The following is a 25,629-nucleotide window of genomic DNA, read 5'->3' on the forward strand; positions in this document are numbered from 1 at the left end:
ACTTTTCTGGCTGAATAGTTTCCCAAATGGAGCTGACCTGTATATATTCTCTTTGTATGCAAATATTCTCAACAGAACTGGAGAAACTGAAGATAAAGGAAGCATGTAGTTGGAAAAATAACTCATTAAGCAAGGTTCAGCTTGCACATCAAAATTGCTTACATCAGGCAGTTTGGAAATAAAGTCATAAGCATTGGCTTCTCTGGCTGCTTGTTCAATTTCTTGGTCAGTTACTCCATCTCTGCCAAACCGAATGTTTTCACCAATGGTTGTTCCAAACAAGACTGGTTCTTGACTGACCACCCCAATGTTATTTCTCAGCCACTTAACATTAAGTGAACGAATATCTTGTCCATCCACCATGACCTGAATAAGGAAAATTTCTTAAAAACTTAAAATCAATATGTGCAAGGTTAAACGATAAGCTAATAAGATAAGTAATGCCTGCAAGTACCTATAATGGTCCTAAACGTTACCCCTGTGTCCCTGTGGAGCCCTTTGTAATTGAAGCCCAAGCTGTTCATGAGGTCAATACTCCAAGTTATGATTAATCTACTCCTCTTTTCCTGTGCTAGCACATTTTACAGTTTCTACATGCAACATTTAAAGGATTGCTTTACTTTTAATACAACTATCTTTTACATGTTGGCTTTATTTTCAGAAAAAAAACCCCATTAATTTATTATTTTCTAAGGTTTTCAACAGATGAGGGTCAGGGTCCTTGCTATGAATGGAGATTTTCTGCACATATATAGAGCCTTGCCAAGGAATTTTGGTGTAACAGCTATGTGGCTCCCAACATACAGTCAGGTACAGTAATTTGAAGACTTGGGGTGGGGATTTGCTGAGGGTCCGTGTATTTACATGTAACTGCATTAAAAAGTACAGTTATCCATCCATTAAAATGAGTTTGGTGCAGTAATAGATTAAGTATTTTCCTAAACCATTTACTCATGTTTAGACACTGCTTAATTTAGCAAAGTACAGTTCTTTGCAACTGTAAAGTTATCCCAAAAGTATTAAAGGCCATCCCATCTATTTTTATTTTACATGCTCTAAAATACATAAAAGAAAGAGTTGAAATTCCATAATAAGGCATGTCATACCTCCCCCTCTTGTGGATCATAGAATCTCTGTAATAACTGAATAGTTGTGCTTTTCCCACAGCCACTCATGCCAACTAGAGCCATGGTCTTTCCAGCTGGAATCTTAAGGTTCAGACCAGTAAGGATCTATAAGAATATGTTATATATGCAGTGATTGGAAATATAATATTGAATCTTTTTATATGATAAACAATATAAATATATCTTTGGTCATACTTGTACATCTGGGCGACTAGGGTAGGAAAAGTGAATATTTTTAAAGTCAATGTGTCCGGTTAATTTGTCTGGCTTGTGGCCTTCTGGGGAGTCACTATCGATGTGACGAGGCTGGAAAAAAAAAAAAAAAAGACAAACACAATTTTACAGTACTTGACTTTACTGATCATGTGTTCTAATGAAACAAAATTATATATATCCAAATGGTGGACTTGCCCCATTTCCTAATCTTTTTGGTGTGAAATGTTTTGTATTCACTCCACTCTAGTAGGACATATCCTAGTTCCTGACTCTTTAGTTGCCCTACTTAAATCATAAACCCCCTGAGATCACTCAGCTTCAATCCAAATTACTTCTACAGGTTACCATTGCTGCGAAGCAAACTATTGCAATGGCCTAGAAATCTGCCCATTTACTGTAGATTCTGTGGAAACCAGAAATGGAATCACTAGAGCAATGATTTATGCTAAAATCAAGGCTGTAATCCTCGACGAAATTACAAAATATGAGCGCCTGTGGCAGCCATGGGTCGATCGCTTCCTCCCCCCTGATTTTAATAGTTTGTTACTTGTCCCCTATCCTACCCACCCCCCCCCCCCCCTAAGCTTTGCTTGCATATATGCACAGGTTTTGCCTCTCCTCCCTTTACCCCCCCCCCCTTCCCCCCTGGAAACACTCCAACACCCTTTCCTCTTTCTTATCTTCCCCTTTCTCTTCCTCCCTCTCTTCTCCGTGGTCCCTTTCTGTTCACTCTCTCCCTTAGGGCATTCCCCTTTGCCTAGCCTCACTGATCTGTGATACAGAGAATTGTGCGCCCTCAATCATTTGTATTTTAGTGGGCCCCACGCCTCAACGTCTCTTGACATTCCTGATATCAGGCTCCCACCCACACGGGTCCACTACTACCTGACCCTTACCTGCAACCTGCTATTGTTTACCCTCAGATTCTTGATCATCTATGTGTCAAGTTATTTTCTCGCACCTCTATTTGCCCTATTGCTGATTCTCAAAATTCTGTTAACTGTACGGACTGTGTCCCAATTATCTTTTTTGGTTACTTTTTTATCCACTGTTAATTTCTCTTTTTGCATTTTGGTAATGTCCCTCTCTTTATCTCTTTATTCCTTTATATCCTATACTTTGCGTTACACTTTTCAATAAAATGTTTGAACAAGAATCTGAATTAATTATTTCTTATATCTGAATTTTTAAAAAAAAAAACAATAACCTATCAAATTTAAAATATGCCTGTGTCATGAGAGAAACAAGGAGGCAATCATTGTTGACTAGGGATGATGGAGTGATTTTGGAAAAATTGAAACCAAAACTTTCAATTTCGCTCATTTAGCTGCTTAGGTAAAATGCTATATTTATTAGTAGCAGTGTTTTTTGGAGAGTGAGGGTATTTGAATTTATTTCACTGTTGTTTGTATGTGTGTTTTTTTTTCTTTGTGAATTTTATGGTTATTTTTGAACTGTCTCTAACTTGTTCCACTTTTTTTTTTTCACTGTCTGTGTTTTTGCCTGTCAAACAAAAAAGGGAAATAAAGCATCTGTGGTCGGGTATTTAGCAAAACACTGGCCCACGATAGTTGAAAAGACCTTTCATATTTCTAGAGGGTGATTTTAGGCTCATTTTCCCTTGAAAACACCTTGCAGCAAGACTTTGGGAATAAATTAAAAAAATAATATAATACTTATTTTGTTAGGGAGTGACCTACTACAAAGAAATACCTTTCTCCAGTGGTTCTCCAGTGCTTTGGTATCCAGTGGTTACAGGTGATCCTGCATTACACATAATGAGGGTTGCTAGAGGGGTGCCCTATAACAACAAGATCAGCAAGAAGAACTGCTTGTTGTCACAATCATGGGTTGGATGGGGGTGTCGGGCCGTGATTTAAGTACATTATTACTCTGTATTACACCTTCCCTAGTGAAATTAGCTTTATATTCTTCATCAAGGGTACAGGTATTTTTATTTACTTTATTAAGGAAGGAAGAACCAATATGTATGGTGAATTCCAGTATGCCAGGCACTCCCCATTCATTCTCTTTTTACATGCAGATGTCACTGAGCTGCCATGACTGGATCCTTCACATAAAGGAGACCAGCCAAGTAGATTATACATCAGATTGGACGTTTTTAAAGCAAGCTCATCTCATTATTTGGTGGTTTATTCCTCTATGTTTTCCTTTTATGTTTTGGGAGTTCCCAAATGGTATATGACTACTGAATATGTTGCCAATAAATAAATGTAGTGTTTTTTTCCTTCAATGTGCCAAGAAAATCTAAAGTAATTAATATGCATACCATAATTCTGCTTTTTTTTCTTATTTGCCTTGTTACCTTGTTTATAATCTTGTATATCTCAAAAGCTGCTCCACGTGCACTACTAATACTTTCTAAATTTGGTGAAACTTGTCCAAGTGTGAATGTTCCGACCAACACTGAGAAAAATACCTTATGGGGGAAAAAAAAGTCTTATATGAAACATATGTCATATCAGATGACATAAAATGTACAGTAAATGTATCATAACATACTTATCTACATGTTAAAGGTTTATTAATTCTTATGTTGGCCATGGCTGGACAGCAGATGTTTTCTGGCAATAGCTTCCACCATAAAGAACAATGCTCAGTTCACATTGGCAATCCTGGTTATGCTATAAAGGAGGGAGACATGGGTCTCGCTCTGCAAACAGTCCCAGCACTGGACTATCTCAACAAGCCAATAGCAGATTACCTTTTCTGGCCTCTCCAAACACATTCTTCTTCAAAAGCTATTGGCTAGGACTATCTGAAGCTGCATTATAGGCATAATATTGTCCTGGATCATGGTGTAAGTATAATCATCATTGGCTACTGAAAAATCTTAAGTGATATCATAGCAAAATGTCCTTACTCAAAAAGTTTTGCTTTGGTAAGCTCTGATGGCTCTTCAGAATCTCACTATTACTGATCATAGCAAAGATACTCATCTGCATTCATTTTATGAATACATTATATCACATTGGAAAAGACTGTTTTCCCCCAAGCAAAGATAACAACAGCGACAACAACAGGATTCACAGTTGGCAGTGTGTGGTCTGTGGAGGATGTACTATATCACCCTACTTACTAAGAGGTCAGAAACATGTGTTATCCTCTGAACTGGACATTTCCAAAAAAAATTAAAAAGCCAGTCTTTAAACCTGCTTACAGTTTCCTCTTGATATATATATATTTATATATATATATATATATATATATATATATTATAATACATCATACCAGAGACATTCTTTGAAAGATATAAAGATATATACTTGTCCATGCGTTATATGTATGTGTTCAGAAAACTGAAGTGCTCATGGCCAATGTAAGATAAATGTATATGTCCTTGGTGAATGATTGTGTTCCTCACCCATTTATATACACCAAGTTCAAGGCCAGTGTCAATATTTTCTCTGGGCGTTCTTATGTCCCATCCTTCTCTAATAAGACATTAATCTGTTTAAGAAGCCGGTCACACAGATTCAGAGCAGGGAAGGCTCACACTCTTTCACTGGAACTTATTTTTATTTATTTTTTTTATTTTTAATTTAATTTATTATATGCTGAAGAAGATGAGTGACAATAACAAGGAACTAAGTTTAACATTTCTGAGCAAGCACAAACATTGCAAACTTTTAATCACAAAAAAAGACTTGTTTTTCTAAAATTGTCATGTTATGATTATTATTGAAACAAATAGTGCTTAGCGGGGCTCCTCTTTAAATGAACCACGTTATGAACTATTTGACATTTTGGTATCAAATATAAATCATGCTTGAATAATAAATAATAGATTTATTTACTACTAATCATGTAGGAATAATAATGTTTATTGCATTTGGCAATGTGCCATGGATGATTCCCAATGATGATATTTATATGACTAAGGCCCTGGTAATGTGTTTCATTTACTATATGTTTTTTATGTATGTTATTTTTTGTGTTTGTGATTTAGTGGAGTGACCATCCGTCTATTTTAAGCTGCACTCTCCGGGCCTATTTTTAATGAAATCCTCTTTAACAATTCCCATGCATCCATCTTGTATGTGATGTATCTATGGACACCCTAAGTTGAAAATTGGGGCTCAATTTACTATAGAAAAACAAAATAATCACTTTGAATACCCAATCAAACACCATGGAAAAAAAAAAAAAAACGAGAGAGTACAAAATCTGGTGCAGCTCTGCATCGAAGCCAATCAGCCAGTGGTGGCTAGTGCATGAAAATTTGGGGAGGGCGGCAAAGCCAACATCCCCCCCCCACAGGACGGCCGGCTGGTGACTCCACCACCTAAACCACCACCCCCCCTCCCCCCCCCCCCCCCCGCGCGCACACAAGACGGCTGGCTGGCAGTCAAATCGGGGATGGACGGATGGCTGGCCAGCCAGAGAGCCAGCATCCTTACTTCCTTCCCCCCGAGTGGCTGTGAGTCTCCTCCCTCTTCCTGGCCAATAGCCAGTAAAATCGCTTCTCTTTTCAGGCAATCGGGAAAGGAGACTCACGACCTGCTTTTTGATTGGCTGGGAGGAGAATCAGTGTGATAATAGCGAATGTTCATTCACTATTGCCATTCAACTGGGTGGGCTCTACGCCCTGAGCCCACCCTTTTTTTAAGCCTATTAGAGCCTCTGGCTCTAATCAGGTGCTTAAAAAAAAAAAAACACAATTGGAATCCATGCATCCGGCACCCTGCATGTAGATTAGGGGGCCGAATGCATGAATGGTGGGGCGGTGCCCCTACGCCCCCAATGGAGGGGCCGCCACTGCAATCAGCTTCCAGTTTTTTTTTCTCAATGGTTAATTGAACAATCTGAAGTTAGAAGCTGATTGGCCCCTGCGGCCCCAATGAACGGGCCGCCACTGCAATCAGCTTCCAGTTTTTTTTCTCAATGGTTAATGGAACAATCACAAAACAAAGTTAGGAGCTGATTGGCTACTATGCAGAGCTACACCAGATTTTTCACTCTCCAGTTTTTAGTAAATCAACCCTGATTTGCCTGCACACAATGTGATGTCTGAGGTGAGCACAGTTTCACCTTATTCAAGATGCTAAGTGAAAATTCTGCATTCATTCATTAAATCAAGCCCTTAATGTGCCACCTTCTGTAAGCCAACAAAAAATGCATTGTATTGAAACTTACAATTAATACTTTGCCAATGGTGTAATTTTCGGGTTCCTCCACTGTCAGTCTTGTTCCATACCAAAACGCCAGGGCATACGCTCCAAATACGAGAAACTGTGACAGTCCCATTGATACATTTAAGGTTACAGACTTTTTTACTCCAACATTCCTCGCATCAATCAAGTTGGCATCATACCTAAAAATGAAGTGTAATTATAAGACCGCATGCAGACTGATGATTGCAGTTCCCAGTGGGGCAGCTTCGCCGTGTGTGTGCATATAATTAGAGCAATGTTTATCAACTTTTTTTCAGTCAAAGCGCCGTTTAAAATTATGCACACTCTCAGGGCACCCCATTGTAAAATCCAAAAAAAGAAAACTAATACTTTTTTATAATGCAGCAACATCCACACACATAGGATCCCCCCACTTTAGAGGTGATTTATTCTTCCAAAACAAATAAACCTTTGTACACTGGTACTGACTAGTATTCCAATGTTCATCTTCTTCCACAGTATTTCTCCCTTGCACAGCTAAAGTGACTGTTTTGGGGCAATTTGTAGGCGTTTTGCCATGGCACCACTGAAGAAACCTGAAGGCACCCCCAGGGTGCCTGGACACCCTAGCTGAAAAAGGCTGGGTTCAAATACATGTCAATTCTAATAATGACTTTCTCTTGTTTGGTCCTTTTCAAGTCTGTGAAATACTGTATATCACAAAGTTTTTAGTTATATATGTTGATAAGAGTAAATACCAGTTGATCCTTGCATGAATCTTGTCAGCTGATAACTTCCTGTACTCTACTATCTACACTGTATCCGTTACATTGTTCCTAGCAATTCATGGGGACTACAGAACCCCGCTCCTCTGTGATATGGAGACGATGGGGGGGGGGGGTTGTTCTGTAGTCCAGTCCCAAAGTGTTAACACTTTTTCTTTGTAAATACATTATAGTGAGATAACGTTTGTCACCTTAGAACATGAACTTTGTTACAGGCAAGATCGCCACAAGAAATTTAAGGCAAAAAAGCCTGGAAAAAAAAAGAAAACGAATACAGCCAAAACATCTAAGCTGCAATATATTAAATATCTGTTTCTGGGTTTGGATACACTTTAGCATGCATAGTGACTTTAATTCCAGTGCATACCTCTTCATTTATCTAATAAAGCTACATGCTGAAGTTTTATTTGGATGATCTTTTTTTAAACAGTCTATGGCTTGCTGTGCTTAGCTGCATCATACGCTAAAATTATACTTTTTTTCATGTAAATATAAAATATTGCAAATTAATATTTACTATGTATAGCTTTTCTTATCTGCTGCTCTGCTAAATAAAAGCTTATTAACTAAGCTCTACCTCTTAAATGCAAATTTAGACACACAAATCCAGAGAGGTGACCCATCTTCCCCCTACCTCCACCTTCCTGTCTGCTCTATTCAGAAGGGGCAATAAAGAGTTTCAATCATAGAGAAATGGTTTAAAAGTTAACAGCTTCTACCATGCTCACTCCTTAGAAAGGCCATACTACTCTATTACAGTATACAAGTGCACCCTGTAATACTTGTTTATTTGTACATTAAGGCCTCTTGCACACTGCAGCTTAAAAATGCTCAGTACAGCTTTTTTTTTCTGAGCTAAAATAGAGCCCATTCATTCTTAATGTGCCTATGCACACAGCCGCGTAAATGAGCGCCGCGTTTTCTTTAGTAAGAACAAAATAGAAAAATCTGCATTTTTGGTCAGTAATTTGCGCCTGATGCGCGCAAATACGCGCAAATGCGCTCAAATGACCCAAAATGGCAATTGAATATCAAGAACGCTAGAATAAATTTACGTGCAATTACGCGCATTTGCGCGAGCGCGAAAATGCGTGCAAATGCGCGAAAATGCGCGCTTTACAATTACGCCAAGGAAACTTAGATGTTCTAACAGGAGTATTGTGTGTAAGCTGCCTAAAAATGTTTCTGTGAACTGTGAAGGGAACTGAGCAATGCGCGGATTACACATGCGATGAGCATCACAGTGTCTACTTCCTTTTTTTATTTTTTCATAAGTTTTTTGGAAAGTCATACAATTTCATTCATCTTTATTGACTGCAGTGCATTGCGTTGCAGTGTAGTGTGTCACCGAACTAAGAAGTGCATTTTGTACTTTTTTCAGTACACAACTCCCGCAGACTGCTGGTGTAAACTGAATATGTAGGATCCAAAGCAAATTGCCCTGTCTTTAAGTTGGAACTACATTGGGCAAGGCTGTTTAGAGCATCCTCCCACACATCTAGTGAGAAGGAGCCCCACACAAAAAAGCAGATTGAAATAAGTAAAAAATAGAATGGGTATTATTGGCCTATAATCTTGCTTCACTTTTTTTTTTTTGGGTCCGGCGGTGTGGTGGGCATTGTGATTGACGATGAATTCACATATTCGGCAGCACACCAAGGATCCTCAAATGTTGTCCAAAGGTTTTTATTGCAGAAAGATCACATCACAAGAGCAAGTGCAATGTTTCGGAGCCTCGCAGGGCCCCTTCTTTAGGCATGTGATGGACGATGGCTCCACATAGGGAGACATTGCTTTTTTATTTTTAATAAAGGAATTGTCAAAAACTGTGTGTGTGTTTTTATTTCTTTTTGACACTTTTTTGGTGAATGAGTAGGAGTACAATGTAACCCAAACTCATTTACATAGCGGGAGCGGGATCTGGGGGCCCTCTCCAGATTCACATAAGCCCCCTGCCTGTAGACTCCCACAACCACCGCCCAGGGTTGTGGGGAAGAGGCCCTTGTCCCCATCAACATGGGGACATGGTGCTTTAGGGTGGTGGGCAGAACCCCCTATGATGAGGGCTTGTGGCCTGGATTGTTTCATAAGGGGGGGCGTTTGCCTGTCCCCCAGCTTTCCTGGCCTGCCAGGCTGCAAGCTCGGATGAGGGCCTGGTATGGATTTTGGGGAGGAACACATGGCATTTTTTTTTTAATTTTGCCATGGGGTTCCCCTTAAATCCATACCAGTCCAAGAGGGCAAACACCCAAACAAGCGCTGTTCAGAACCAAACCAACACTAGGCCCGATTCGTTTGCCCATAATTACTATTTGGGTACATTTCTTTGGTGCATTGATGCTTATTGCATGGACTCATCCATTTTCTATGGGCCTCCAACATGCATCTATGGACCAAAATGTGTACTAGGCTTGTTTTTTCTTAGCAAACCATAGTGCATTCACATTCACATTTATTCTTTGAAGTAGGTTGAAGGGTCAAGTGCTTTGTTTACTGTGTTTACATGTGGTGGAAGCCTATAAGGAATGAGTGGTATACACCACACATCTCATGTACAATTCATGTTGTCAATGCATGTGAATACGCATAATAACAATAACATGCACAAAATAGTATTAATGGGTCCTTAAGAGCGGAGGTCACTGTGAATAGGATTGTGATTTGAGCCACTACTCCCCACCAAAGAAAAAAGTATTAGTTTGGGGTAACCATGGTCTTTGAACATCCAATAAAACAGAAAAACAATAAAGGTAGCAACAAGCCAAAGCAGTTTAACCCCCCCCCCCCCCCAATACAATGAACATACTTATCTATAGCTTTCTGTTGTCCATTAAAAGCAATGACTGTTCGTATAGTTGTCAGAATCTCCTCTGCTACTGCACCTGCCTTTGCGTAGGCTTTTAACTCCTTCGATGTAAACGATGCAACAAGCTGGAAAGATGTAAGAAAATAGTAATACATTTAATACACTAAAAAGATAAAAGCAAAAATCGGATTATACACACACATACCTTGGTCCAGATTGCTGCTGACACTCCGAGTAGTGGACTAACTGACAAGATAACCAGTGTTAGCTTCCAGCCATACACAAATCCAATGATTATTCCAGACAGAAAAGTGCTAAGAAACTGCACAAATATGCACATCTTATCAGCGAGACCTTCATGAATGGTATTTATGTCACTAGAAATAAAAAAAAAAAAAAAAGATGTCTGAGCAAAGGTCTCAAAACCTGATTTCAAAGATTTTTGGGAAGAGGTATTCTATTTAAATAAAAAGTATATGTAAAGACAAAACTTTTTTCTTATATTTTAGATAGAGTGGGGAAAAGTCTGATCATTTTTTCAGGTTTTTATTAATAGTGTCTCAACTGGGGGGTTTCAATTTTGTATTTGTGCTTTTCAGAAAGTGAGGGGAAATCCAAAATGTGAAAGTGGTTCCCAGAACAAGAATTAAAGCTAAGTCTTTAAATTGGGACATCTGACAACTGTAGAAGAGGGTAATTCCTTTCACTTTGGGGAGATTTCCCCTCACTTCCTATTGCATCTCTAGGGCAGGAAGTGAATAGAAATCTCCTCATGGGGACACATAAGACTTCTTCTCTGTTGTGCTTTTGACCCAGGATCCCCTTGAACTTGCATTTGTGTGTCATCCCTATTTTGATGAATATCTCTTGTTCCTGGCCTGTCCTCATTATCGCGTCCTCTGCCATATTATCAAGCCCTTTCCTTTAAAGCATTGGTTACCCAAGAATTTAATATTCCTGCTGTACAATGTACTTGTATGAAAAAGGATCCTTTGTATTGCTTCCTTTGTGTGAAATCCCTGGTGTTCCTGTCAGTCCCTCTGCTTTCCTATTAAAAACTAATCACACTAAGCAGGAGAGCACAGCGTGGTCTGTTCACTAGCTGTGCTGGGAACTCTGCTTTCCTTCATGGATAAGACTTGTCCTGACATGCCCCCACTGCACAGCCATTCACTGGGAAGTTCAATGTGCTGCTGCTTCTCCTCCCTCTAGCTCTTGTGCAGCTGAGAACAGAGGGAAGGTGATTACTTAATAAAAAGGGAAAAAAAGTATTCATAATTTTTTTTAATCTAAAACACAAATGTTTTCCCTTTCATTTTTATTTCAATCTGAGTGGGTTGTTTTACAAGGTGATTGTTTACAACCACTTTAATATATACAATTTCCTATTTGCTGATAAGTTACAAAGCTTATTCCAAATGTAATGTAGTATCCTTATGCCATCACATTATTTTCCTTTTTTGAGGTCTGTATTTTGATGATGGAATGTGCATAGCAAAGATCTCTAGCTTCACAGCAATTGGCTCCTGGGTCAAGGCTCGTATTATAATACACTACTGCTAACTTTTGATTATTTTTACTGTATTAAATATGTAGAAGTGTTTACTCAGTAAGTCTTGAGTTCAAGGTCCCAATTTGAGTGGAATCAAACCAAGACATATCTTGATGAAGAACCGCTCTGAAAAACTTCTGCCGAATTCTCATAATTTGGCGAGCAGCCGAGACCAAAAATGTCCAAATCTGGAAAACACTTAAGACAAAAACAGCGCAGCCTAACCCGACATAGTAATAGGAAAACCTGAAAATAGAAAAAAAAGAAGACTTAAGTGTTTGTTGTGTCTCAGCAGTGCAGACAGACTCTTAACAGGTCACCATCTTTATTAATCACACACACTTCCTGCTCCAACATCTCCTACTATCCCTTTAAACTCCTACAGCAGAAATGACATAACATTTTCATTAAAAGGCAATACAGAGAACTGAACAAACAAAAGTACTGAGGCATTGTAATCTAAATTATTTTAACACAGGACATTTGTTTTTGCTTTCTTCCCTCTAAAGGGATATTAAAGAATATACATTGACTGACAATGCTTTTTATTGAAAGAATAACAGATATACAATGTCTTGAAAAAGTATTTATACCCCTTGAAATTTTCCAGATTTTGTCATGTTACAGTCAAAAACGTAAATGTATTTTATTGGGATTTTAGGTGATAAACCGACACAAAGTGGCCCATAATTGTGAAGTGGAAGGAAAATGATAAATGATTTTACATTTTTTTTTACAAATACCCGAAAAGTGTGGCGTGCATTTCTATTCAGCCAACCTTAACTCTGATACCACTAAATAAAATCGAGTGGAACCAATTGCCTTCAGCAGTCACCTAATTAGTAAATAGAGTCCACCTTTGTGTAATCGCAGTATATAAATACAGCTGTTCTGTGAAGCCCTTAGAGATTTGTTAGAGAACCTTAGTGAACAAACAGCATCATGGATGCCAAGGAACACACCAGACAGGTCCGAGATAACATTGTTGAGAAGTTTCAAGCAGAGTTAGGTTATACACCCTATGTGTACACATAGTGTGTCCAAACATTATGACCTGAAGCATGAGAGGGATCCAAGGGGTACCGTCTTTGTATTTTTGGAAAAACACATTACTCATTGGAGGGGTAGCAATGCCAAGGGGAGTATCTCCAGAGCGGAGACTAGCTGGATTTATCACCTTAAGTCATACACCCCTCTGGGCTTAAATCGAGTGGGACATCAACTGCTATATTAACAATAGCTGAGCCCCTTTGTTCGTCCACCCCCCCTTTTTTATTTAATATTTAATTTTTAATGGATGGGATTAGTAGGGATTTATTTAGGTTGTTTTATTCATTAATTAATATTTTTTGGAATTTTTGTATTTTATTTAAAAGTTTTTATATGTTGTTTTATTTACCATGTATAGATTATGTATTCTATTACAATTGAGAGTTGTAACAGTTGACTTGATGGTTGATGTTCCACATGAGCAAAGGCTTTTTAATCGAACCATATATCTAAAATCGAGAATTATTTATACCTTTGTGAAATAGTTGTGCTGACCACAAGATGGCTCAATTGTACGTATATTTTTTAAGGGAGCCATTAGTGGATGATATTGACTAATTTTGTCCTTTGCTGTTTGGGGAAATTCTCCTTTTTCTCCACAAGATGGCATCAGTCAAATACCGCCACTCATTTACATGAGCTTGTCAAGCTGATTTGTTTCAGCTTGGTTTGCAATAGTGATTATCCAATCATATGTGGATCCTCCCCATTCAGTCTTACTATATAACGGCATGGTTAAAGCGTGTGTGCGTGCCCCTGATGACGTCATGTATGATGAAGCACGTAGAAAGAAACATGGACACACGCTACAGCGCATGCGTGGCCGAACGACAGCCATTTTAGTAACTGGAAGAAGCATTTGCTATACCCCTCTGGCGTTCTACATGTGATTTTCAAGCTTGTACCACGTAAGTGCAATAATCTTTTAATAAACTAACTGGATTTTATGGTATTATGCTATGTGGAGACTTTATTTCCTATATTATCTGGGCAGCTGAGGATTAATGGACAATCGCTCAATCGTTGGATGACATATATTGGAACTGGGAACCTTATATGATGCAGGTCGTTGCCTTTTGTTAACAAAGTGAGTATTGCCCACCCTGTAAAAAGGGGGTCACTGGCTTTCTGGTTACACATTCCAGAGTGCTGGAACAAACCGTTCTGTCCACCTTAGAATGCCAGCTTCCTCCAGAGCCGCCAGGACACTTCTTGTGCTCCCTTGGTGATTGACATAAGCCACGGCATTCCCCGACTGAATGCGCACTGGGCATCCCTGAAGACGATCCGCCCAATGGTCCAAACACAGTCTGATTGCTCGGAGTTCCAAGACATTGATCTGTAGTCTGGACACTTCGAGTGTCCAGATCCCGCGAGCAGAATGTTTGCCGAGGACACCTCCCCAGCCGGACAGGCTGGCATCCATGGTGATCACTGTCCGATACAAGGGAAGGAAGGATTTGCCCAGACGAATCATCGGAGAATGAAGCCACCATATCAGAAACGCCTTCGTTCCCCAACTCAGACGGATCTGATTCTCCAGAGACTGTGGAGTCTTGTCCCATTTGGCTAGAATCTCCCTTTGCAAGGACCTTGTATGGAATTGTGCAATTGGAACCGCCTCGAAGGTAGACACCATCAGGCCCAGCACCTGCATTCAAGTTCGGAGAGATAACCATCTGCTGGACAGCAGGAGATGAACTGCAGCCTGCAATTTCTGGAGTTTGTCCAGGGGAAGGAGCACTCTGGCTAAGGCTGAGCTCAAAGTAAGACCCAGATATTCCAGCTTTGTGGATGGAACCAGAGCAGACTTCTGAAAATTCAGCATCCAGCCGAACTCCCGCAGAGTTTGTGTGGGGATCTCCAGGTTTTCCAACAGAGCAGTAGGAGACTCCACTCACAGAAGGAGGTCATCCAAGTACCACATTCCTCTGTTGGCGTAACAAAGCTAGCACCGGTGCTAACACTTTTGTGAAGTCCCAAGGAGCAGAGGCGAGACCAAAGGGTAATGCCACAAACTGATAATGCTCCTCTCCCACGGCAAAGCGGAGGAAGGACTGGTGACCGGCACATATCGGAATGTGAAGGTAAGCATCCTTGATGTCAATAGAAGCAAGAAAATCCCCCTGACGCAGGGATGCCACCACCGTGCGAATGGACTCCATTCTGAACTTCTGCACCTGCACAAAGCAGTTCAGGAGGTCCAGGATTGGACACACCTTGCCTTCCTTCCTGGGAACTGTAAACAGGTTTGAGTAAAAACCCTGAAAAAACTTTCCAAAGTCAAAACCAGGACAATCACCACCTGAAGTAACAGGTCTTGTACCACCCCAAACAGACCCTGTAAGCGGTCTGGGGACAGGCGCAAGTTGGAAGGAAAGAACCTTGTCGAGGGACAAGAGTGAAAATCGATCTTGTAGCCAGACCAAATTACTTTGTGGTCCCATTTGTCTTGTACCAGGGAAGTCCACCAGTCCAGAAACTAGCAAAGACATCCCCCTACCCCTGATATGTGTGAGGGCGCACCTTCATGCTGAAGGAGTTTTGTCCATGGTTCTGCAGAAGCCCGCTCCTGGCTTGCCAGACCAGGTTTGTTTGGATTCATGAGATTCGTGAGGCCCTGAAAGGCTTCAAGCCCTTGTCAGTCGACCCTTAGGGATGAAAAAACTTCCTATGAGCTGAGAAGGAGGGCCCATTTCTACCACAAGGTTCCTTGCTCTTGGTAGCCTGCAGAAGAAAAGGTACTTTTCTCTCTGTGAGACCTTTAGGGATGCGCTCCAAAGACTCCATGGGTAATCAGGGGGACCCCACAAGGGACAACCCCCACTACGCTGGCAGCACCACCTGTTCGCCAGGCACAAAGCACCAAGCAATCCTCAGCAGAGAGGGTGAGAACCCCATAGGACTCACCACCCTGCAGAAACAGGCACCTGCAGCCACCTAGATATTCTGCACTGCATGTACGGTGATCAGGAAGTAAAAAAGATCCAGGAGTCAGCACCAGGGGATAAACAGGGGCTTCCACCACCGAGATCGCCACCCACAGGGCTCCACTGTTACGGCTACTGCTATTTTCAATGGCAAACATGGCCGCCGTGCATAGAAACACAAAGGCTACAACAAAATGGCGGCCCTGCGTGGCTTCCAGAGGCCCAAGAGGGATCCCTAGGCCTCAAGGACAGACCCTCGTCTGGTCGCCGGCGGCACTCCCCTTCAGCCCCCATCGCCAGTATAGCGCCCTGCCCCCACTCCAGGAGGTGGACAAGAGAAGGGCGCATCGACCGTGTGCATTACCACTAAAAAAGTTTATTAAAATCCAAATAGGTGGTATACATTACACTCACAAACGTAAGATGTATACATGCATGCAGGAAATAGGAACCAATCGCCTCCAGAACACTTCTCTACTGCTGGATGGCGTAATAGCATTCACAATAATCTGGCTTACGGGTTTCGAGGGAGAACCCTCTTCCTCAGAGCCAAAGGTGGCAATTTTGGCTCTGAGGAAGAGGGTTCTCTCTTGAAAAGCGTAAGCCAGGTTATTGTGGATGCCATCATGCCATCCAGCAGTAGCGAAGTGTTCTGGAGGCGATTGGTTCCTATTTCCTACATGCATGTATACATCTTACGTTTGGGTGAATCTATGGTCACTTAAGACTCATTACATGCAAGTGAAACCAAAATTTTTTTCTTGCACAAAACCCTCTAGGGGTAGATGGGGGACAGCTACTCACCATACCAGGAACCGGGTGGGCACCACTCCAGTCAGAACCCCCTCCATCGAAATGGGGGGGCTGTCGGCCAGGAGGAATGCTGTGACGAACTGGCAGGCCAGCCCCCATCCAGTGGGGCTATGTCATGGCCGACCTAGCGTGGAGCTTAGGTCTGCGCGTGCTCGCTGGCCAAACTGGGGTGAACAATGGATCTAGATTATCCAGACCGTCGCCCAGTCCGGCAGTTGAATGTAGATCTCACAGGAAGAATCCAGGAGAAAAATTTCCATCTAAAAAGAAAAAAATTGCCAGGACCAGAGATCCCAGCAAAGAACTAGGTCCTTACTCCTGACTAGGCAGCAAAAAACTGAGTACCTATAGCAGGGAAAGGGAGTATACCCCCTGGGACTGCATAAAACTAGTGTCCTACACCTGTATTTCCTGGGGTTATGAAGAAGCTGTGTCCGTCAATAAATGAAACAAATACATTTACATTTTTGGTTGTGTTACCCGTATACTATAATTTTTATGATACCTCAGACAATATCTGGGTTAAATGAGAGTTCTTTGACCATGAGTAAAAGCTTCAAAACAGCAATATTAATTTTATTGGTATATAGCCTGGAACCCTAAATTAATTTACAACAATCTATCTATAGTACATACAAAAATTGAAAATATTCATAGTTTAACTGAACAAATATAGAGTATGATACTCATATACAAACAGTGCAATACAGACACAAAGAGGACAACCATGTATACATTTTAAGTGCAGGAGATAGAGTCCATAGTTACCATTCCCATGAAAGTTTCATCCTAGTCTGAATGCAAGATGAGCTTTCTCTCCTTCCCACCTTCACTAATATGGATCCATATCGCCTTGCTTAGAGCCATTCTGACTTGTGTAGCAATCTTACCCTTCTCCTCCCTCTGGGCGTATGTTATTCGGGATTGGACAATTTCCCCATCTCCCATATTTAGCATAACCCAGCCTCTCGATAGCCCTCCTCTCTGGGGGGGGGGGGGGGGGGATTAATCATGCTAGGTCAGCTGCTGGGCAAATTGTCCATCCCTGAACAGACAACCACCTTCATCGCATATCTAAAGAGAAAGTCTTTGAAGAGATGACAAGGGGAGTGACACGGCCTATTATCACTAGAGGCCAAGATAACTAACCTTGGACCCCTGATGTCTGGGAAAAAGGAACATAATCACGGGGTTGTACTACTTTGCATATCAGTATGTGTAAATAGCAGATCCCTCTCTGGTAGCTCAGGCATGCATTTCAAAAGGACTTGCTAATCAAATTGACTTTTGGTTTCACACAACTTAACCTTCTACAATCATTTATCAACTATATGTTTGAAATCAAACCTCAATATCTCATACATATATATATTTACACCCATCTATTTACAATTACTATAGGAGATTACACATAAACTCCTCATAAGGCAACAGGTTGTAACATGACAAAATGTGGAAAAGTTCAAGGGGTGTAAATACTTTTTTCACGCACTGTATTTTACTGTCATTCAAGCCATGTCATCATTCAAGCACAGTGTTTTTGACATAATTTTCAGCTGTCCTTTCTTTCACATAATTTAATACAAAAAGCCAACTACAGACTTTTGTTGAATTATGTATAATTTACTCCAACCAAACTGTTTAAAGTAAACCTGCACTGCTCCATTTCCTTCAATGCTTCCAGGGTCACTGATGTCACTGATGTATAATAAGCAAAAATTTTAGCATATAGGATTTTACTTTAATTTCACGTACTACTTGTTCTGGGTTTGGGAGTCAAATAGAACTAAAGCAAGAAACAGGCAGTGAACTTGCATTTTCACAAGGAAGTCAGCAACGGTAGTCTACACTTTTAATAAAACAATTTTACCTTCCTTATCTAAAATAAGAACTGATATGACTTTTACTTAAATGTTTACTCTAAGAGTATGATTTATTAAAGAAGTGGAAAATGTTCACTTAGTTTATAGTACGTATATGTGGTGAATCTATGGTCACTTAACACTTATTACATGCAAGTGAAACCATGATTTTTTTCTTGCACATTACTGAATTACTGAAGTGAACATTCTGTCTGCAAAAAAAAGGTGTGTATTATCCTGCACTACCTAACCTAATGTGCCCCTCACTTCTAACTTTTGTCTGATGGCTGCAACTAAATAATTCTGTTCCCACAACTGCAAACAAAATAAAACCAAAAAGGTTGGCTGTGCCTATTTGTGTGCAATCCAATTAATGTTTTTAAACCAAAACCTTACTTTCAAACCACAAAACTGCTTTCATTATTCAATGACAAACTTTCTCGTGTACAATACAATAAAATAAAACAAATGTGAGAGTCCCAGATGACTATAATTCAATTAGTAGTGCTTTTCTTCTTTCAAATATTTTCCCTTTCTATGTGCTTCTCATATCCTGCAGTTTTTCCACCTTCACCCTTGTGGATTTCAGTTAATACAATTGTGCAGCGACTCCCACTATCTTTTACCACTGCGCTCACCTCCAGTTTAGACCTATTTCCAGGTCTAAAATCGCCTTCCCCTGCAGGGGTGAATTCCAGGCTACTCAGCCGTGTGTTCAATCTTCTTCCACTCTCCTCACTGATCTGGCTTTGTCTGCACTTCCTTTCCCCCATGTCCCCTCAGTATAAAAGATACACTCCCATTCTGTAGTATATAAAGGTTTCACATTAATACATAATTTCCACTTACAGTAAAATTTGACAGTTCTGAAGAAGTCATGTGATTGTGACGATACACGTGGGAGGAGTCGGGTGACAGAGGACTAGGTTTGTGGAACATACAAGAGTATACGGGAGCTACTGCCACACCAGATGATCTTTTGATCTTTTAAAGCGCAATTTCTCAAGTTTTAACGTAAGTTGATATTAATCAATAAATGTGAAACCTTTATATACTGCACAATGGGAGTGTATCTTTTTACTGAGGGACGTGGAGGAAAGGAAGTCCAGAAAAAGCCAGATAAGTGAGGAAAAAAGGAGAGTGGAAGGGGATTGAACAGCTGAGGAGCCGGGAATTAACCCCAGCAGGGGAAGGGGATTTTACACCTGGAAACAGATCTAAACTGGTGAGTGCAGTAGTGAAAGGAGGTGGGAATCACTTTACAATTGTATTAACAAAAATCCACAAGGCTGAAGGTGAAAAAACTGCGGGATATGAGAAGCACATTTAAAGGCAAAAGTATTTGAAAGAAGAAAAGCACTACTAATTGAACTATAGTCATCTGGGACTGTTACATTTCTTTTATTTTATTGTACATGAGAAAGTTTGTCACTGAATAATGAAAGCAGTTTTGTGGTTTGAAAGTAAGGTTTTGGTTTAAAAACATTAATTGGATTGTACACGGATAGGTGCAGCCAACATTTTTTATTTTATTTCTTCTGAAAAATTAACAGTTACTTCAGTAAATCAACCACTTAAAATAGAAAATATGTAAATGATGGCTCTGCATGTTCCTATTCTGCAAATTCTTATATTGAAGGTTTTTGAACAACTAAAAATGCCTAAAGTATTAAACTTTTTTTTTTTTATTTAATACTTTAGACATTGTTGGATGTCAGTGTAAAGGCATGTGCTAATGTTACCTACCTAGTCATTTCACCTTCTATGTCAATCGTAAGGGTTTCTGAACAGCCAGAAGTATTAATTGATGCTGCAAGAAATCATATACATTACAAATAATTCTTTAAAGAAGGTACAATATCTCAGCATTGGGTGAGCAATGGCAGATCATTCATAGGCTAAATGATTTATGGATGTAGTAACTTCTAAAACCCCAGGTGCCTTAATCTTTCCACTTATTAAGTGGCTATTTTTCTTTTTTTTATTACAATCTAGCCAGTCTTTAGGTGTTTTCCACCTACCCTTACTTTACCTAAGTTATAATTATTTTTGATAAAAAATCTTCCACCTACCCTGACCAGTTTTATGATTTTACCTGATTTGCTGCCTGTCCTGATCTCAGCAGGACATTCTTGCCTTATGCATTGTATTTATAGCAGATATCTACCAGCATGTCATTTTACACCAACAGGGCAAAACTGGGGGGCCTGACCTGCATGCACCTCCTGGTACTTCCTTTTGAGATTTTCTCATGAAGATCATACGGGGCTTATACCTCAGGGGAGCCTACAATATCTCTTGATGACACCCAGGGTTCTCAACCCATGGTGGTCTCACTATACCCCTAAACTGTAATTGGGGCATGCTTATCAGTCCCACCAGGGACTACTAGACTGTATTCTGGATTTTCTTTGCAGTTCATAAAATATTATTTCCACTGTATATACTCACACTTACCATTCACATTCATTCCACTCTGGACAAAGCTGTCTGTCATGTCTCCAAATACAATGATGAGAATTGGCAGACCTGTGCCATTGGCTGCAGCACAGATGAGGCCAATAACCATGAGGAAGATATCAAAGGCATCTGCATACCGCAGCTGGAAAACAGTATACCGTAAGTACAAGAGAACAAATATTAATAATGGCCTACATTTATAGATTTTTCTGGGAGAGAAACTGTGTCTTCTAAAAGTGCCTTTTTAGATTCTGCTTTTTTTCCATTTGCTGCAGAGGAGGAAAGTAATTGGTATCTTTGCTGAAACTGTACCTGGGTGGTGAGTTTAAAAATCTGCACTTCAACATTAATGGCTTCATAAATAAATCGGTTGGTAAGGGTTTAAAGAACAAAAGCTTTCTATAGCCTCTGAAGAAAGCCGTTTTGGCATTCTGAATAATAATACTTTTTTCTTTAATTTCTGTGAAGGTCCAAATAATATGCAAACTATTTGACCTCCTAAGGCATTTACTTTTTACATTTGCATTTATTTTTACTTTTTCACAGAAAAAAAAAATAGTTTTCTGTGCCTACTCTGCTTCAAAGTATATCTAGACTCAGGAAAACATATGAGACGAGTAATTTGTGAATGATATAGAACTTAGAATGGGCATTCTGCAGCTGCTTCTTTGCCTGTGACCAATTTTCCACCCTTTAACAAAATAGGTGACTGGCCCGAATGCAGTTTTGCCAACCTACCAGATTAAATTTACTGACACGACACTCAAAATTTACTGGCACAGCCAAGTTTTTATTGGCATTTCTAAAAGTTACAAAATTATAGTTTTAGGGCAGGACAGGACTCAGGGAGGGCAAGAAATTAGAATGGGCAGGCACACACACACACAAAATTGACTCTCACAGTGACACTGACAGCAGTGTGCCGGTGTTCCATGAAAAAAACCTACCCGTGAAAATTTCATACCCTCGTCACTTCCGGTGCACCTACGTCAGCACCTACGTCAGTGAACAGCTGATGCGCTTACTAGTGGGCATGCTTGGAGGGTATGAAATGTTCACAGTAGTGTGTTATAACGTTACAACGCATCACCACATTAAAACATCTCCGCTGCAACATGAGTCATCTCCACTCCTACCCCTGTCACTTCCCTGATGTCGGCTACTAAATGTAAAAGCGGATCACGGAGCCCAGTTCTCCGTGATTTACATTTCATACACCCGCCGCCACTTTTACATTTACTAGCCGAGATCAGGGAAGTGACAGTGGTAGGAGCGGAGATGACTCATGTTGCGGCCGAGCTGTTTTAATGTAACCGCCGCAACAGCTCGTGCCGTGTAATTTTACACGCACTACCGTCAAAATTGCATACCCTCCGAGCATGCGCACTTGTCAGCTCCTCAGCTGTTCAATTACATCAACGGGGCTGTGAGCATGCGTACTACTATGCTGCTCAGCTGTTCCTGACAGGAAGTGATGTGGGTATGCATTTCTCACGGGGTAGGTTTTTCTAACGTTACACCGCAGCACAGATGATGATGATACCTCACTGACATAACATGTCCCCTCCTGAGTCACAGTGATCTCAATGCCAGGTGGTCCCTTCAGTCCACTCCAGTCAAAACAGCCGCTTTTGGCTTGCCTTGCTCTCATTCCACAGACCGCACATGAGGCTCTGGCCGCTCTGCTGGGGCCCCTGCACCATAACATCACACAACACGCTCAGGCACCACCTCTGCCAGAGCCACCTGAACGGTTTCTACCAGCTGTGGACCAAACTGCACATATGCAGTTCCAAGCCGATCATTTTTTACTGGCAACTTTTTCCAATCACTGGCATTTATTGGCAGGAGAAACGTGCCCATTTTTTACTGGCTGCCAGTAAAAATACTAATGGTTGGCAACACTGCCCAAATGATCAGAGAGTAACTGTAACTTGCAGTTTATTAAACAGTTTATTAAAGAGTTAAAAGTAATGCAAAAAACACAGGTAAACGGCTGGATGGATCTAAGGCTCAAGGACAAAAGGTCATCCTACTGGCCCTATAATACTCTTGGGAGGGACTCTCCAAAGCAGCTGGAGAGGCTGCATACTTTTAGGAATAGGATCTACTTATATCATCACAGGGTGGTTGTATAGATCAGTAGCAAAGTGCCACATCCTAACTTAATGTACATAGAAGAATTGGACAACAATGGAGTTTTTACGCACTAGTGTACAACAAATTTTTAAGAATTTGTTGTACATTGGTGCCTAAAAAGTCCATGATTGTCTAATTGTTCGATGTGCATGCTTTTAAGAATCTGTCTGGCTGCCTTCATGCTGGTTCTGACAATGGAGGGGTCTCTATGAGCTGCTGAGGGAGGGAAGTTGTGGTAAGTTGAGTTATAGGGGCTTGTGTCTGCCTCATAGCATGTGTAGTAAATGGGCATTGCACTATACTATGGGCACTCCACTACGCTGTCACCAGACAGCAATTCTGCCCCCTGATGATATCACCAATGTAACCTACTAAACAGGAGGAGGAGTTGGGGGGATAAGCCTCTGATTATAGGCTACAATGAAGCTAGAAGAACAGAACCGAGGATGCCTAGGCATTGTCACATATGCTTGGGATTTTTTTGCTACAGATACATTTATTTATTTATTTTACTGATTTAATTGTCACATTAACCATGCTAATAGATTCCTGCTAGAGAAAGAAAAGGTGTGTGTGAATGGACAGCTAGAGCACACTGGGAAGAAAGAAAAAGAATCCTTTACAGTCCCTATCTTTTAGAATGTTCATATGTTCCTCATTGTTAGAGCCAAGAATATCCAAAAGTCTATTATTATATCATTATTCTACAGCATTTGTTATAGCGCCAACAGTTTGCGCAACCCATAAGATCCCATAAACAGTTTATAAAAATAAACTTGCTGTGCAAATGTCTCAGCATTTGCACAGCTGTAATACTGTAAACAGTATTTTTTCCAATATGTTTATTTCCTAGGATCTTCAGTTCCATCAATTGGCCATAATGTGGTATTTTCCTGACCAAGTAATTTTAAGAAACATGTTTTCTTCAAAGAATTGATTGTTGTCTTCTGAAATTACACTTGCGTAGTATAGACACAAATATAGTTTAACAGAGTCCTGTTAGAACTGTGTTTCTTTTGTGAGATACTGTGTCCACTGACCTGAGCTCCTTGTACATTACAGTCTATGATTACCACTATATATAATATACTGTATAATACTGCAGACACAAGATTCTATCTGCAGCAGAGGAAACAGATAGGAGAGTATTCTGCAAAGATGCATCCCAAATGTTTGTGTCCAAAGGGGCTTTAGAGTCATTTTAAGAAACGTGTAAGACATACTGACCAGTTCAAGGAATCCCACCATTTCCTTGGGAGACTTTCTACGAGACAATTTTGTATTTCTAATAGAAAAAGTCAAAATAGATTAAGATGAACATATATTCCAACATGTATAATGAAATATAATCACATATAACTATTTTGATAGTTGCCACAGTTACAGTACAATGGATCCAGCATTATTGTCACCTATGGATTTGTTAGTAATAGTATTAAAACATATCCAAACCCAAAAAACAAAAAAAAAAGAACATATTGTATCTACTAGTCTTTAGGTATGGCGGCTGCTTCCTTTTTTTTTTTTTTTTTTTCATAATTTTTTCCTTTATTATAATTTAGTGATCCTGCCAGGAACACACTTCTTGTCCTAGGGTGACAGCACTGCTCCTTTATAAACATAGTGCAGTAAGTGAGCATTAAAACCTTAGCACAGGAGTGTTATATACATGTTTTAGAACTATATAACACTTGCCCCCTCTTCATCTCCATAACATAGAAGGGAAGTATTCTGTATCCACAGAGAGAGCTAGAAACAATGCTAACTAATAGTCAACAAACAGAGAGCATAGCAAGTTATGCATTCACTCAATTTCCAGCAGAAATTTTCATTACTCTTATGCCCCGTACACACGTGCAGATTATCTGAAGACTTTTGTCTTCAGATTTACCTTTTCTATGTAGTGCAAGGGCCTGCCGGATTGCATACAAATTGAAAGTGTTTAGGTTTGACCTCATATTATATGGTTTTGGTAAGTCTACAGACAAAAGTCTGCAGATAATCTGCACGTGTGTACGGGGCATTATCGAAGAGATATAACAAAACACTTCACCTGCATTAATAAAGTGTGAGAACAGGTGCGCTGCTGGAATGGCTACTATCCACACCCATAAATGAACTGCAGCACTCACCAACACAAGTACTCAGGAGCTTGCAAAGAGAAATATAAAAGCAAAGGGTAGTGCGCTATTCAGATGTGTGATAAAGCTAAAATAATATGATAAACCAAGAAGTGTAATAGATAAAAAAAACAATATGATAAACCTTCAAAAAAAAAAAAATAAATAAGATATATATATATATATATATATATATAAAGAAAAGCAGGTAAAAATCTAATTATGAATAAATATAAAGCACAAATATATAAAAAAAATCATCCCAATTGCAGTGAATTTCTAGACGTGCAAACGATGCCAAAAAGTGCAAAAAAAAAATTTAAAATGGAAGTCCAAAGATAAAAGAATATATATAATATTGAAAGTCCAAAAAGGAAAGTTCAAGAAAAAAAGTTTGTGAAAAGTTCATCCACTCATCGATTGGATACTCTGGTGCTCTCACCTCTAAAGCCCCATACACACAAGTAGAAATTCGGCCGTGAAATTTCATCCGACGACCGATCTGCCGATTTTCGGCTTGTTAGTATGGTGCTTCTGACAACTGACTCTGACTTTTCGGCCGAAAAAATCCTGGTGTGCAGGCTATATATTTTTTGTTGACCGTCAAAACCCGTTCGATTTTCGTCTCATTAGT

General features: G+C 40.0%; 1 protein-coding gene across 2 annotated transcripts in view; it reads right to left on the reverse strand.

Annotated features, from left to right (window-relative positions):
- LOC309555493 (ATP-dependent translocase ABCB1-like) overlaps positions 1 to 25,629 on the reverse strand; it is a 148,070-nt gene that overhangs the window by 109,070 nt on the left and 13,371 nt on the right. Inside the window, exons 4-14 of one of the 2 annotated variants that reach the window (XM_082257529.1) lie at positions 24,103 to 24,160; positions 20,734 to 20,878; positions 20,023 to 20,086; positions 11,676 to 11,867; positions 10,275 to 10,446; positions 10,070 to 10,194; positions 6,501 to 6,678; positions 3,670 to 3,783; positions 1,323 to 1,433; positions 1,107 to 1,232; positions 163 to 366 (exon numbers count right to left, since the gene is read on the reverse strand). In XM_082257529.1, coding sequence (XP_082113655.1) covers positions 163 to 366; positions 1,107 to 1,232; positions 1,323 to 1,433; positions 3,670 to 3,783; positions 6,501 to 6,678; positions 10,070 to 10,194; positions 10,275 to 10,446; positions 11,676 to 11,867; positions 20,023 to 20,086; positions 20,734 to 20,878; positions 24,103 to 24,160 — 1,489 coding nt within the window. The remainder of the gene's footprint in view (positions 1 to 162; positions 367 to 1,106; positions 1,233 to 1,322; positions 1,434 to 3,669; positions 3,784 to 6,500; positions 6,679 to 10,069; positions 10,195 to 10,274; positions 10,447 to 11,675; positions 11,868 to 20,022; positions 20,087 to 20,733; positions 20,879 to 24,102; positions 24,161 to 25,629) is intronic. The other variant, XM_082257530.1, reaches the window with a different exon arrangement.

The sequence above is a fragment of the Pelophylax lessonae genome (assembly GCF_965119305.1).
Source record: "Pelophylax lessonae genome assembly, chromosome: 5".
Classification (NCBI taxonomy): Eukaryota; Metazoa; Chordata; class Amphibia; order Anura; family Ranidae; genus Pelophylax; species Pelophylax lessonae.